General features: G+C 50.2%; 1 protein-coding gene across 1 annotated transcript; it reads right to left on the bottom strand.

The window, feature by feature from the left end:
• Positions 1 to 987: 987 nt before the first annotated feature.
• On the bottom strand, positions 988 to 10,040 carry Tmem171 (transmembrane protein 171). Its single transcript, XM_052742774.1, has 4 exons — positions 9,591 to 10,040; positions 6,514 to 7,232; positions 3,553 to 3,691; positions 988 to 1,204 (listed from the first exon to the last, which is right to left on the bottom strand). The coding sequence occupies exons 2-4, from the start codon at positions 7,148 to 7,150 to the stop codon at positions 988 to 990; spliced, it is 993 nt and encodes a 330-aa protein (XP_052598734.1). The 5' UTR covers positions 7,151 to 7,232; positions 9,591 to 10,040.
• Between the last annotated feature and the right edge of the window lie 5,162 nt (positions 10,041 to 15,202).

Raw genomic sequence — 15,202 nt, 5'->3', positions numbered from 1 at the left:
GTTAGTGCCACAGATGAACCGCCCTGCCCAGCGCCTGCACTCCGTGGTCAGGCACCTGAATGCTAGATCACACACACACACACACACACACACACACACACACACACACACACAGAGAGAGAGAGAGAGAGAGAGAGAGAGAGAGAGAGAGAGAGAGAACAGGCATGGTGGCTTATGCCTATATAATCCCAGAACTCTGAAGTCTGAGGCATGAAGAGCACAAGTTCGAATCTAGCCTGGGCAACGTAGCAAAATCCTGTCTCAAAGAATAAAGCAGAACAGAGTCTCCAGGGAAATCACACACAGTTTATTCAGAGGCTGTCCATGCGCTATGAAGCCTCCCTCAAGGCTCCTAAAGAAGGGAGATGGCACGGGAAACGGGAAAGGGGGAGAGAGAAAAGGGATGAGGAGGAAACATGGTAAAGAACTTAGGACAGCAGTCTTAGTCCTTGGTTCCAGAAGTGAATAACCCTGGAGACAGAATGGAGACAACTAAACCTTAACAGACTCTGGCTGGCCTCTGGCAGCACCAGGCACCGATAGGGCCCGGCTTCCTGAGACCAGCTAGGGGCGGGGTGGGGCAATTGGCTCAGTCAGTAAGGTGTTCATTCTGCAAATGTGAGGACCTGAATTCAGTCCCCAAGACCCCTGTGCAAAAGCTGGTCATGGTGGCATACTTGGAACCCCAGCTCCGAGGAGGTGCGGACAGAGAAGAGCTCCCTGAGGCTCACTGGCTAGCCAGCCGACCCTACACGATGAGTTCCAGACCAATGAGAGAACTTGTCTCAAAAAAACAAGGGAGACAGAGAGCTTCTGAGGAGCCACATCCAAGGTTGATCTCTGTCACAGGGCCTAGCCTGAAAGGTTACTGACTTCTTTTGATGTCACGGCAGAAAAATGGGAACACAGCCAATGTTATTGTATTTTTTATTAAAAAATTAAATAAAAATAACAATCCATGAAATATATAAAAGTGGAGTCCATGATTCATGGTGGGGACGGCTCAGACGCTGGGGATGGCTCAGAAGGTGCATCCGTGGGCGTGGCCGGGGCAGTTTCTTTCTCTTCATAGCTAGGGGGCAGATCCAGTGGAAGATGCCCAGGGTGTGAGCTCTCAGAGGGTGAACCCGGCCCAGAAATGGTGTATATGAGTTCCCGTTCTCTCTCAGAGGCTGCGCCCTGGCTCTCAGGAGTTGGGGTCCTTCTGGAAAGAAAGAACAAGATTATGAGAGGACACAAAGAAAGCAGGGACAGCCCTCAGGTACGAGGCTTCTCTGGATGCCATGCTTCCAGGAGCCTTGGCTCAATCTAGGAGCTGTTTCTCCTATAATCCTACGTTGTTGCTGTTGTTGAGACAGGGTCTCGTGATGTAGCCCTGGCTGGCCTTGAACTCACAGAGATCTGCCTGCCTCTGCTTCCCGGGTGCTGGGATTAAAGGCCTATGCTACCATGCTTGCCTATTGTGTTTTATAGATCTGCTTTCATTCCTTACCCCTTAATTTTTTTTCTTTTTACAAAGGGGTGTGTGTGTGTGTGTGTGTGTGTGTGTGTGTGTGTGTGTGTGTGACATGTGCCATACATAGTGCACGTGTGGAGGTCAGAGTTGTCACTTTCAGGAGCTGGTTCTCCCCTTCCACCAAGTGGGTCCCCAGGATTGAACTCAGGTCGTTGGCTTGGCGGCAAACGCTTTGACCCAATGAGCCACCTTGCCAGTCCCTTATCTCTTTTTTTTTTCTTAGAATTTGCTGTAACATTAAGACAGCCTGGCTTCTGTTGTCACTGTCTTTGTCAGTGAAAAGGCTCTAAGCCTAAAGGTTCAGACATCTCCTAGCAACAACTGGTGCGCCCGCACACTGGCACGCACAGTCACTGTCCTCTGAGGAGGATACAATAAGGTATGTGAATACACGCAAATAGAACATTAAAAACCAAACCAACAGCTTGATGGGAGGCAGGAAGGGACACCAGTCACTGGAGAGGCTCCAACGGCAGGGGACTAATTTCAGTTCCACTCTGCTGCTTTCCCAGTGGGTGATCTTAGACACACGATTCACCCTTCAGGAGCCTCCGTTACCTTCTCTACAATATTCTGATGGTAGCAGTAACCTTTCATCTAGAGTGACCATGAAACTCAGAAAATAATGCAAGCAAAAATAGACCCGGAGGTCCTGACATCAATACTACCATCTCAATGGGGACTTTTGTGAAGCCCCTAGACATGGTCTTAAGTTTGGGGAAGTCTATCATCGGAGGGAAAAAATACAGCATTCATTGGTAGATGTCTATCTCCAATTGCCTGGTCTTTCTCCACTGAGCAACATCTGCATTCAGCACCCTGGTCCCCAGCTCACTATGAGACACTCATGAGCCCGCTCCGTCCCCTGGCCATCTCCTTCTCCCTCTCATTAGATAAACTCTCCCCTTATTTTTGTGGCAAACAGGATCCTCAGACAACTTCATGTTCCTCTAAACCTTGACAAAGGGCATGTGTCCTCTGGCCCCTTCAGCAGGCTGCACACACCCAACCTACTCTATTTGATTGCTGAGGTTCTTTTAGCTCCCAGGGCAACCATTGAGTGAACACATATGGGCACCAGGTCCCTAGGGCTTAACCTCTCCTTCTCTGAAAAATGCACACATCTTGCCATCTACCTTCCCATTTTGCCCTGGGATATTTTTCAGCAACATTTCCTTCCCTCACCACAACCCGGGTCCCCAACTCCGTAAGAGTTGGCATCTGGGGGGCCACACACACTGGCCCGTATCTGGCACTGTTGGGAACTCCTACGTGGACACCTTCCACCAAGTCTTAGGAGGTCCATATCAGTGCCGCCTCTTCTCGGTACACCCAGCCCTGAAAGTCTACCTCAAATGTCTATTCTCATGTTCCCCCGACTAGCGGGGAGCCCTGATCCTCTCCTAGCCTGTGTGCCCTTCTTCACCACTATCCCCGTCACTCACTCTGGAGATCAGTGTCCTCCCTCTTCCTTGAGACCAGCCCTTCCTCTTACCCTCTCACTGTGTCTTAGGTTCTTGCTGCCTCAGGCCTGTCCCATGAGAATCTCTTTGCTTTGGATGTGGAGTGGGGCATGGATCATCTATCTCTCTCCAATCATCCTTCAAAGCTCTGAGGCCCAGAGGCTATCGAACATGGAGAGAGAGGCCCAGCTGGGCCAGGTCAGAGCCTCCTCCATTAGAATACTGAAATCCTTCTGAGCATGTCTCCTGGAGCCTTGAACCTCTCTGCCATCTGAAGCAGCAACACTAATCGAGCAGAGGCCTCCAGCCCCTGTGGCAGCTGCCTGTGTGACAGATGTGTAGTTATCGGAACAATAAAGATGCTCAGAGGTTTCCTAGCAATCCTTCATCACTCAGCCTACGAGCTACCCAAGGCTTCCTGGCTGAGTGTGAGCATCAAGGCAGGAACTCTGGCATACCACCAGATCCTCGGCACCCTAACGTCAACACAGCCTTAGAGCTAGGCTGGCCTGAATTTAGGCCTAGTTCTGGAACGGCTACACATGCCCACTGGTGGGGAAGGGGAACTCTTACCTGTGGTTAAAAAGACTGCAGTAGGAAGGTGGGTTTTCAGCCCGGTGGTACAAGCTATTCGCCCCAGGAGGTCCAGTGCCCGAGGAAGACTCCGGAAAGTAAGGCGGTGGAGGGGGCGGGAAAATTATCACCGAGTCACCTGGGGAAAACACAGAGCAACAAGTTAGAAAAAAAAACAAAATTAATGGCTTCTCTCTTGCCATCCCCCGCCCCCCTCACACACCATAAAAGGTCAAAACAGCCCTGTGCGCTCTGGAATGTGAAAGTAGGCCTGTGACGCTTCCATGTGGAGTAGACTAGGTTTCGGTTGGGAGGGAAGGGGGTTGAGCTGCTAACAGGTGTTTCTGTTTGGGAGGAAGGGAAGATTCCGGAAGCTGATGGTGATGGTAGTGTTGCAATATCTTGACTATATTTAATAACATTACATTGTATATACTGTATATTATACAAACAGATATTCATATCCATATGTATATAACATTACATTGTATATAGTGTATATATAAACTGTATATACTGTATATTTAAAACAGTTAAAATAGGGCTGGGGGGATAGCTCAGTCAGTACAGTACTAGCCTCACAAACAGGAGGACCTGTGTTCAAATCCCCACATCCATGTAAGACCCTGGGCAGAGTGGCACGTGCCTGTAATCTCAGGGAGGAGGAAACAGGAGGGTCCTTGGGGTTCACTGGCTAGCCAGCCTAGCCAAATCAGAAACCTTTTGTGACAGTTGTAATGCCCGTCTCCAAAAAATAGGATGCCATGTGACTGAGGGAGACACCCAACATCAACATCTAGCCCTCATCTGCACACACGTGTGCATGCACATATGAAGGCACACATGTACTCACATAACACAAAAGTAAAAGAAAATTAAAAATGGCTAAGCCAGGAAGTTTATTGTTGTTCTGTTTTTTTTGTTTGTTTGTTTGTTTTGGTTTTCTTTTTCTTTTGTTTTGTTTGAGACAGGGTCTCACTGTGTAGCCCTGGCTGGCCAAGAGCTTGATGTGTAGACCAGGCTGGCCTCCAACTCACAAAGATCCGTCTACCTCTGCCTCTTGAGTGCTGGGATTAAAAACATGTGTTACTATGCCTGGTCCTGAAATACTAAGCTTTGGGGTACATACAGATTACCACATTTTTTTAAGTTTGCCTATAATTCAGTCTTGAGTTCTCCGGTGGCAATACGGAGTCGGCCTCTATCAAGCACGCCTGAGCTAACGCATTTGTGAGAATCAATAGCAAGCTCCCTCAACTTTCCCAGGGATGTCTTCTGTTGAGAAAGGTTTTCTTGCTTTCTAGTGATAATCTTAACTCATCAAAATCCAGCTGCTGGATAAAGCGCAGAGTTGCTCCAACACAGCACTCCGCACACGTGGCAACGGGCCATGTTGAGCCCCACCTCCGCCGCAGCCGCACGGGTGCAGTCAAACTTTTAAGAGTTTGGTTTAGTATCCCTGTTCACTCTAGAACACACCCCTGTGTTCTGAGGAGGAGGAACGAGGGACCAGAACTAAGTTGTCTCCCAATTCCAATCCTTTACGATTCACGTGCATGGCACGATGACCATTGTCCAGAACATTCTAGACAGGTCGCAGCTCTGCTGTCAGAAGACTGAGGAAGGATGGACTCTGATAGGCCGGCACCACCAGGTGACAGTGCCAGGAAGAGGTCGGAAAGAGAACTCCACTTCCATATAGGGAAGAGACCAGTTCACACTAGTGACTGGACGTCTAAAAAACCATTTGCCAGGGACCAAGCCAGCATAGCCCTGAGCAAACTCAGAACTCCCTGGCCTCGGCTGCCACAGCTGCCAGCTGCACAGAACAGCACCTGTCTTGGAGGACAAAAAGGACAGGTTGTGGCCACTTGAGTCCAGTGTTAAAGTGCCACCTCACACAGAGCAAACCTTGGGCCAGTGACACCTGGCGATGGCACCTTCGTCTCTGTCACCAGCTAAGGGCATTTGTTTGTCTGATGAAGAAACACTTCCAGCTGGCAGTCTCGGCCCCACCCCCCCACCACCACCACCACTGCCTCAGCCATTTCCCAGAAGTCACAGAGATGCCCAGAAAATGGATGAAGTCCTACTGTCCTGAGAAGAGAGGGCGGGTGGACCCCTGACCTGCTGAAACTTGACAAACTGGAAAGGTTCCCTTTGGATTCATCTGAGTTTTAGAGGACATTGTTGGTGGGGCTGTGGAGATGGCTCAGCAGTTAAGAGCATGTACTGCTCTTTCAGACGCTCCAAGTTAGGGTCTCAGCACCAGCAGCGAGCAGTTCATAACTGCTTGTAACTCCAGTTCCAGGGGATTCAACACCCTCCTCTGACCTCCTCAGGCACCTCCACATATATCCCTACAAACACACCCACATCCCCCCCACACACACATACACACTACTACTACTAATAATAATAATAGTAATAATAATAATAATTCTTAGTTGGGAGTAGCAGCACATGCCTTTAATCCCAGCACTAGGAAGGCAGAGGCAGGTGGATCTCTGTGAGTTTGAGGCCAGCCTGGTCCACATAGTGAGTTCCAGGACAGCCAGGGCTGTAGAGTGAGACTGTGTCTCAAATATAAATAAATGGATAAATCTTAAAAAAACAAACAAACAAAAAAACCAAGGAAGCTCTTAGTAGGCCTAGGAGCTGAAATCAAATGCTCACTTTAACTATATACTGTAGTGTAACAGACCTGTGAAGCAAGCCCACAGGGCAGACCTTCTTACAGCCTGCTTTTCACGTGTGTGTGTGTGTGTGTGTGTGTGTGTGTGTGTGTGTGTGTGTGTGTTTGGTGGTGGGTTATCTGTGTGCTTGGGTGTGCGTACATGTATGAGACAGAGAGGAGTTGAGTTGAGAAGAGGAATCTAGACCAGACCTAGGGAAGCCTGGGGAGGCCTTAAAGCAACGCCCACTGAGACTTGAGCAAGCATACAAACGACCAACACTCACCAACAGTGATATGGACCGGCTCTGTACTGTGAGCGTGTCCCCCTTCAATTTCAGAGGTATCTCGGCTGGAACTCAAGTTGTGTTTCTTCTTAACGTGGGCCACCACAAAGAAACACAATCCCACAAGCACAATCAAGGGCCCCATGATCTGCAGAGACAGGAAGCCGCAGATCTGGGGCTCTGTTTCTCCCGTGTCCGTCTCATTCAGCGGCTCCCGTTCCCAGTCTGTGCTGCATCCAGGCACCCAAATGCCCAGGATGCTGATGAGCATGCCACTGGTCAGGAACAAGAACCCAAAGATGAGGCATTGGGCAAACTGGCGGCTCTCTCCACAGATGAAGGATTGGTCAGGGTCCTGGAGGCCTCGCCGCTGCCCCTCCCGCAGATGCAGTCGTGCCCGGGAGCGGGCCAGAATCACAGCCCCCAGCCCAATCACTGCGCACGATGGGCCAGCAATCTTTAGCACCATGTTGCAGTGTGAGAGGGCCTTATATTGGCATGCCTGGTAGCCAAAGATGGAGAGCAGGACTCCCACACACAACAGGACCGCACCGAAGAGGAAGAGGAAGAAAATGAGCTTGCTGACATGCCTGTCCCTCTGGTCCCCATCTGGCTCAGCCGTTCCTACAGAAGACATGGCCAGAAAAGAAAAAAGGCTTCCTCGTTGCTCCCTGCCGTGAAGCAGAAATGTGTTTCCTTCTCTCCCGAAGTTTCAGGCTCTGCAAACAACAATAAATGCAAAATTACAACGGATACAGCTATCTATGACCAGCTCTGATCTCTTGCTGGCCATTGCAGAAATCACAGAAGGGTGACCTGTTAGGAGGTAGAATGTTATGCAATTGGCCTGCTGTAGAACAATGACTGGGCCTATGAGTCAGGAGAACTGGCATCCAAAGACTCCCAAATGTGTAATTTCATGAATATATCAAAAAAGAGGAAATTCAATTACCATGCTTCTGAGATAAGGAAATCTTTTTAAAAATAAATAAGATGACTGGGTGTGGCTTTTCCTGTTCTGAGTCTTACAAACTCATTTCTCCAGGCCAATGAAATAATAATAATAATAATAATAATAATAATAATAATAATAATAACAATAATAATAACAATAATAATAGTGGCAGGTAAGGGAAGAGCCATGAGGATAATTTCAGACATACAGCTGTCCGGTATCGTATCAGAACTGCTCTGAGAATTTGGGTAAATTTTTGTCCAATAACTAACTACCCACTTCTTGTTTAAGATTTCCCCAGCTTTTCACTTCTCACTTTATTCTAAGGCTGCATCCACACACGACCCAACGCCCGCAGTTTCAACAGGACGGAAAGGTAGTTCAGAAGGACAGTGGGTTTGTGGACTTTTAAGTTAACTCTGTCAAAATGTGATTCTAGGATTCTCAAGATGCCAACCCTAAGGCTGCCCAGACACTCCACCCTCACTGGCAGCTCAGTGTCTGGACCCTGGCATGACCTGAGAAAATCTGGCACAACAGGTAAAGTCCAGCCCTATGGCAGAGGTAGACGGTGCCCTCAGGTAGGCGAGCAGACCAAGGCGGGTGGCTAACACTCATCCTCCTCCACAGTGCCGCCCACTTCCATGAGGCTTAGACAATAAAGGCTCACAAACTTGCTGGGAAAACAGAAGTGTCCAATGGAAAAAGCTCCTTGTACAAAGCCACAAAAGGCCAGTACTTCAAGACTATTTTATACTCATACTAGCTGGACATGTGGCACACGCCTTTGATCTCAGCACTTGGGAGGCAGTAGGCGGATCTCTGGGTTCGAGGTCAGCCTGGTCTACAGAGTGAATTCCAGGACAGCCAGAGAGAGCTACATAATAGAGAGACCCTGTCTCAAAATAAAACAAAAACAAAAGAGTATTGTATACTGACGTCGCCAAGCAGTGGTTAAAGGGTATGCTGGTTCACACAGCATTGGTTTTGAACCAGTGACCTTGTTTCACTTGAGTGAATGGGAGTAAGGGTCCTTACTGTACCACTCACGAACACAATCCAAATAGAGAAAACTTTAAAATGTGGGGCTGGGGAGATGGCTCAGTGGTTAAGAGCACTGGCTGCTCTTCCAGAGGACCCAGGTTCCATTCCCAGTACCTACATGTCAGCTCACAACTCTCTGTAACTCCAGTTCTAGGGAATCTGACACCCTCATACAGACATGCATGTAGGCAAAAACACAATGCACATGAAATAAAAATAAATAAGTTAAAAAAAAAAACTTTAAAACGTAACTTGCCGTTCACATTCATGAACTCACATGAAGGAGTTCATGGCCAAGACCTAGACAAACTAAATCGTGTAAAAAGGTGATTTGGGGTAAAGATAGTAATCAATTGATGCCACCATAGGAAGCACTTCCCCCCCTCACCCCTCCCCAGGAAAGTGCGATAGAATCAGAAGAAAGAAAGGGAAGGGGGAAAAAAGGAAGCAGATGAGGCAAGCTTTCCTCTCAAACTTGGAAAAGACACATTCCATGAAGATGCTGTTAAGATGGAAGATCTAAAGCATCGTGCTAATTCAAAACACACCTTCCCTTGAATCACGTAACCTTACTGCTGCTTTCCCAGATAAGGACTGCCTCAAGTTCTGTTAGGAACTCACTGGGTTCTTGGTGTCTTCAGCTTTGCAGCGAGTCGTCGCGGCCCTTAACTCTTAAGGCAAGCTCCCAAACACCAACAATATAAACAGAAGAAGCCCCAAACTAGATTTGCAGTTTCTTTCCCCTAGGACGCCTAGCACATTTGTTAGTCCCTGATCCAAACTAAGGTGGGGATCGCCTCAGCGCCCCGCTTAGGTGCGCTCAAAACACGGACACCCAGGGGCATCCACATAGATGGAAAATTACCTAAGAAACCGAACCCTCTCTACCTTAAACTGTTTCCAAAGCCAACCCCACAAAGCCAGATCCGCTCATAAACACTCCTTTGGTTTTTCCCAAAGCCAGTCCCAAATCAACAGCATCTCTCTGCTTCCCACGTTCGGGAGAGTTGGCAAAGCCAGGCCAGGAGAGGCAAATGTCTCCGCAGGGAGTTGCTGCGGTTCCCGGGGTGCCGCTTACCTGAGCTGGTCCTGGGACTCTCCGCCGTACGCCTGACTTCCACGCACACCCTCTGCGCGTCCGGGCGCGGAGGGCGGGTCGCCTCCGTGTGCACAGGGCCAGGCGGTGCCGGGTCCGTGGGCACGGCGGCCGGGCGGGGCAGGGCAGGGCTGACCGGTGGGAGCTGGCCGCTGCCGGGTGCTGCCCTCCCTGGGCCTGGGCGCGCCGCGCCCGAGCGCAGAACTAAGGGCGGCTTTGCGGCCCTGGGACGGTAAGACTTGGCGGAGCACCCGAGGGACGGGGGTGGGGGTGGAGAGCCAGATTGGCCCGCTCCACCAAGCTGGGGGGTACCAGCGAGTTGAGATTGTCCCCCTGGCAGCCCGGACTGCGTGGCAGGCAGCTGGGAGGAGAGCTGGTCCCTTTGCAGCCTAGGTGCAGACAGAGCTCCCGGGGCTGCCGGAGAGCCCCGGCAGAGCAACAGGGAAAGCCAGGGATCCCAGTCTGCGACTGAGCCTGGGCCCCGTCGTCCGCCGCCACTGCTGATCAGAAGTCAGGTGGCCGGTCCTTCTACTGCTCTGAGATCTCGACCTGGAGAGGTCACTGGAGCTAGCGCCCCGCAGGGAGCTTTCAACAACAGGATATGGGAACACCTGGGCCCGCTAGAGAGTGAGACAGGGGACCTCGTACTTTAGCATTCAACCTGAGGGCCTCGCTCCTAGACTGAAGTGGATCCCCCATCCAGCCCTGTAGTGTGCCACCTCTGTCCGGTCCTGGTCATATATGTGTGTGCTCACAGCCCTCCTTTGCCATAAAACACCCTCCCTGGTGCTCCAGGGATTAAGCTGTTAACTTTCCCTGACCTTGAACGCGAGTTTCTGATGGGGTTTGCTAATCCCCGTGCTATTTGTAACCTGCCCCGTGACACTTGACAAGTATCCAACTGTGCTAGTTTCCACACCAGAGGTCAGACCGCTGTGAGAAGTGAGTCAAGCGTGCTCTGGACCCGAACACAGAGGCGCCCAGAGCTCTGGGGACTTCCCCACTCAAGCCTTTTCTCCCTAACTTCCTGTCTCCTTGAAAGCCCATCCATCCTAACCCTATAGATGAGTTAGGTAAGAAGAGGTGAAGAAAGGAAGTGGGGGAGGGAGGGGGGAAGCGGGGAGCTAAGAGGGAGGGACGGAGAGTTACCTGAACTTTGGGGCTGATGGAATGGGAAGGGTGAAATGGGGGTTCACCGAGGAGGTTCACAGCCACGGGAGGGGGGCACTTCTCTAAGGGGCCAGATGTGGTCTTTCTCACAGCCAGGGTGCTCTGAGCACTGAGTCTCTGTCTTACATAATGGTTAGTACCAGCATTCAGCACCCAGAGGGCTCTGCGGAGTCCCTGCCTTATACCTGCAGCCCATGGCTCCCTACTGTGTGTCTCCAGCTCCCTGGGGCAGGTTGGGGTCATAAGTGGGTGGGGATCTAGCAATCCTGTTGATTCAGTGAAGGAACTGAAGCCCAGAGGTGAACTGGCCACTGCATCTGCTTGCACGGGGCAAGCAGCCAGATGTGCTGAAAACTCAACGTTCTTCCCTGAGCTCGCCTGTCACCCAGAGAACCCACATGCCGTGAACTTGGAGAATGCTTTTATTACATGGTCTTGTGATGCCAGGGAGGGACCTGTACAGATCAATAAAAGAACTATCCCAAGGACATTGCAGTCATCCAATGCCTTGGGTGGGGCTATCTTGGTCAAAGTGTCGAGCTACACCAGTCATCCTCTAGAAGGGCACCAAGGTATGTCCAGTTAATGGGCAGAGAACTACCAGTGGTTATTGCACAATAGTGGTGAGGCCGGGACTTTCTAAGAACTCAGGCCCTCACGAAGGAGTAGCCCCCTTCAACCCAGGCCTGCTCTTCACTGCACAAAACGGATCCATGTCCACTGCCCACTCCACTCTTCCCTGCTCGCCTATTTGAAAGTCAGCCTCTGGCTGAGTCCTGTGCGAGCCTGCAAGGGGCCTGTTGATACAGCTGCCCCTCTGGTGCCACATGACTTTGGGCTCGCCACCCATGACAGACTTGAATGTCCTGGCACCAAGGACAATCAGATTAGCTCCCCCTGGGGACAGTCGCTGTTTGTGTCTTTTGGAGCCTGCTTGACTAAATCAAAGCTTTGGAAACTGATGGTCATCTGTCAAGTATGACTTCCTTCGCCGTGCTTGTCTTTAGATCAGGCCTGGTCTTGGGAGAGAGGCCGCACGATCCAAAAGCTGGTCCTCCTCCCCAACCTGGAGGCGGTGAGAAAAGGTGCACCCAGACGGAACCCTTAGAAAAACAGCATCAACACGAAATTTTAAAACTGAGTGAAGCAGGCATGGGTAGTGAAGGGCTATAATCCTAGCCCTTGGGTGGCTGAGGATCATGAGTTCAAGGATGGCCTGGGCTCCATAACAAGTTCCAGGTGAACTTGGTCTACATAATGAGACTTCAGATAACAAAACAATACAAAACAAACCTTTGGATGTCCCTCAGATCCACCCAGTCCCTGAATACAGAAGGACTAAAGCAGAGGTGAGCATTCATTTACTCACCCAGCAACTATTTACTGAGAATTCAATGGGGGAGACAAGGATTTAGAAAGCCAAGGGGACCTACGCCTGGAGGAGAGCCGTTCTTAATGGAGTGAGTGAATGGTGGAGGTGTCTGCACAGGCGGCGCCGTAGCACACACTTGTTGGGAATGAGGAAGCCGTGCACTGTCTATGATCGTATAACAAACGGCCCCCAAACACAGACGCTGAAAACAATAGAGTTACTGTCTCCCACAGTTTCTGAGGGTCACGAAGGAGGTCAGTTTCTGGGAGTGGCTTCGCCGGGTGGTTCTGGTTTGAGGGTCTCTCCCAAGGCTGCAGTCACATGGTGGGCCAGAATGGCAGGTATGTGTAGGTGTGGCTGGGGCTGGAGCAGCAGCTTCAGGGTGGCTCACATCCCCAGTGCCAAGTGCCATCCCTTTGGCAGAACTGCAAGAATGTCCTCACCATGGGGCAGTCGGGGGTCCCTGCGGGAGGCACGCCAGAAAGAGCCTGAGGAGGGACGATGCAGGGCCTTCCATGTCCTCTGGATTGAGCCACTAAATCAAGGGAAGGAGAATTCGGTTGCATGTCAAAGGGCCTGTGGGGGGCAAGTTCTGTAATATCTGGGAGAAGAGGAGAAGAATACTTTAGGCAGAGATAACAGCAGTACAGGGGCTGAAGAAGGAACTCTGTGCTGGCTACTCTTCCCAAGGACCCAAAGTGGAGTTCAGTTCCCAGCACTCCCATTGGGCGGTTCAGGACTACGTGGAACTCCAGTTCCAGGGGATTGGACACCTTCTTCTGGCCTCTTGAGGCACCAGGACACACATGGTAGATACACACATAGACATACACACATAAATAAAATAAAAATAAACCTTAAAAAAACAACGGGGGCGGGGGACAGAGAGACGGTTCAGCCATTAAGAGCGCTTGCTGCTCTTGTGGAGGTCCCAGGTTCCGTTCCTAGGGCCTATGTGGCAGCTCACAACTGTCTTTAACTTTTTTCAGAGGCACCGATGCCCTCTTCTGGCCTCTGCCAGCATCAGACACACACCTGGTGCACAGACACACATGCAGGCAAAATACCCATACTCATAAACATTTTTTAATAAAAAAAAAAAAGCACAAAAGCTCTGAGATGATGAGCATGGACGTGTTTGGAGAAGAGCGGGAGGCAAGGGTGGCTGAAGTGGGTGAACACAGGGATGAAGACCTTAGAAGAGAGAGGACACATGGGCCACAAACTGAGCACAGTGGGGGCTCAGGAACACCAGGGACTCCAGGAGGCAAAGGCCGCCAGCTTGTATGGGGCCTTGAAGGTCACTGTGAGAAGTCTCAGTACAGAGGATGCCTGGACTGGCTTTTGAGCATAGTGTAGGATCTGATTTTATTTTTTGAGATGGCCTCTCATGGGTAGATCTGGAGCTTATAGGTTATAGGCTCAAGTAATCCTCCTGCCTTAGCCTTCCAAGAAGTTAGGGCTGCTGTTTCATTTATTTAAAATTTAATTTAATTTATTTTGTAATGCTGGATAATAATTTCAGGGCCTTACTTATACTAGGCAAGTACTCTAAACTGAGCCATATTTAGTTTTTTTTTTGTTTTTGTTTGTTTTTGCTTTTTTAGTTTTTAAGGGGTGTGTGTGTGTGTGTGTGTGTGTGTGTGTGTGTGTGTGTGTGTGTGTAAGGTTATGTGTACATGTGCCCATAGTGGCCTGGGAGGTCTTGGATCCACCAGTTATAGGTGGTTGTGAGCCATCCAAAATAGGTAGCGGGAACCATGCTTCAATACTGTTTTCAAGACTCCCAGATACTCCCCTGAAACTGCCTCGATTGATCCAGCCACCCAGCTTCACAATGGATGCTGCCAGTATTCCTGGGGTATTTTCTTTTCTCCTCAACCCAGGAGCCTGAAACATGGGTAAGAGGTTGACTGATGGGCATGTGAGAATTTAAGGTTCAGGCTGAGTCCCCCAACTGATCCTCACACAAAGGCAACCCTCTGCAGTCACTTGACAGCCTGGATGTCTGATTTCGCATGGCTGATACCAGCTCTGCCTGAGTGCCTGGTCACCTCACCAGGAGTGTGGAATGCACGTATTTGTTTCAGGAAGAGAGAGTTCACCTGAAGCACGCCTGGCCTTACTGTAGTCAACCTTTCGGCACTTATTCAGGGGAGAGACTCCCCCCAGCACACACATAGTACCCACAGCTTCTGCTCTAAGGGCTAGAAGAAACCAATTTGTTGAAAAGTCTGAAGGAAAAAACGGTGGTTTCCTGGCATGTGGTATTGTTCGTTCAATTCTCCGCTGCCTACTGGACCCCAAGGAATGAATGGTTTCTTCCCAGCATATAAAAAGGGGATTAGACAGGCTGGATTTTGCTGTTGCCTTCATTACTTTACTAATTGCATGGACTTGGGCAAGTAGCAGGTTCCCTGTGCCTCTCAGCCCTCATCCATGTTACAGGATCAACGAGACCTACCAGAAAGGCTAAGTATGAGGCAGGTGGAGGATGTCAACAAATGTATTTCTTTTTAACCCCCGTGGTTACTCAGGAGAGCTGAGGATGCCCACAGAGATCAAAATGAGATCTATCATGGTGGTTCTCAGGGCCTGGTTGCTGTGGCTTGAGCTAACTCCTACAGCATCCCTCCCAGTTCCTTCTGGGCTTGAGAGGTGTGCTTTGGATGGCTGCAGAGACCAACATGCCCGCCTGGTCACCCTCTGTTTCTGCCTTTGTGTTAGCTACATTTCTAGAACTTATGAAAGGTGCCTGGTTTCCCCAGAGGGTCGTGTGATCTTACAGCCAGCCCATGGCCGGGGCTCGGGTTCTACCTGCCCCGCTTCTCCCAGGTCCTTCTCTGTTGGTTGTAGCCCCATCTCCAAATTCTCTGTCCAGCCCCTCCACGTCCTGGTGGCCACCGTTGACTCCGAGATGGAGTCGAATCAGTTTACCGTGCTCTGAAATGATAGCCTAGTGAAGTATAACAGGGAAACATGATGGAGGGAAGGAAGGGAAGAGGGAAGAAGGAAGGGAAGAAAGGTCTTACCCTGGTTCCGGCCTCCTTTA

This window comes from Peromyscus californicus, unplaced genomic scaffold (genome assembly GCF_007827085.1).
Source record: "Peromyscus californicus insignis strain IS unplaced genomic scaffold, ASM782708v3 Scaffold_18__1_contigs__length_77618521, whole genome shotgun sequence".
Lineage (NCBI taxonomy): Eukaryota > Metazoa > Chordata > Mammalia > Rodentia > Cricetidae > Peromyscus > Peromyscus californicus.
The sequence above is the reverse complement of the archived record's forward strand: the minus strand, read 5'-3'. Positions and strand labels throughout refer to the sequence as shown.

Excerpts from the sequence above, each read along its gene's own strand:
- Tmem171 (XM_052742774.1), bottom strand. The coding sequence starts at position 7,150 with ATGTCTTCTGTAGGAACGGCTGAGCCAGATGGGGACCAGAGGGACAGG. Across the intron at positions 3,692-6,513 it reads GCCGGTCCATATCACTGTTG|GTGACTCGGTGATAATTTTC; the intron begins GTGAGTGTTGGT and ends TGTTTTCCCCAG. Across the intron at positions 1,205-3,552 it reads TGCAGTCTTTTTAACCACAG|AAGGACCCCAACTCCTGAGA; the intron begins GTAAGAGTTCCC and ends CTTTCTTTCCAG.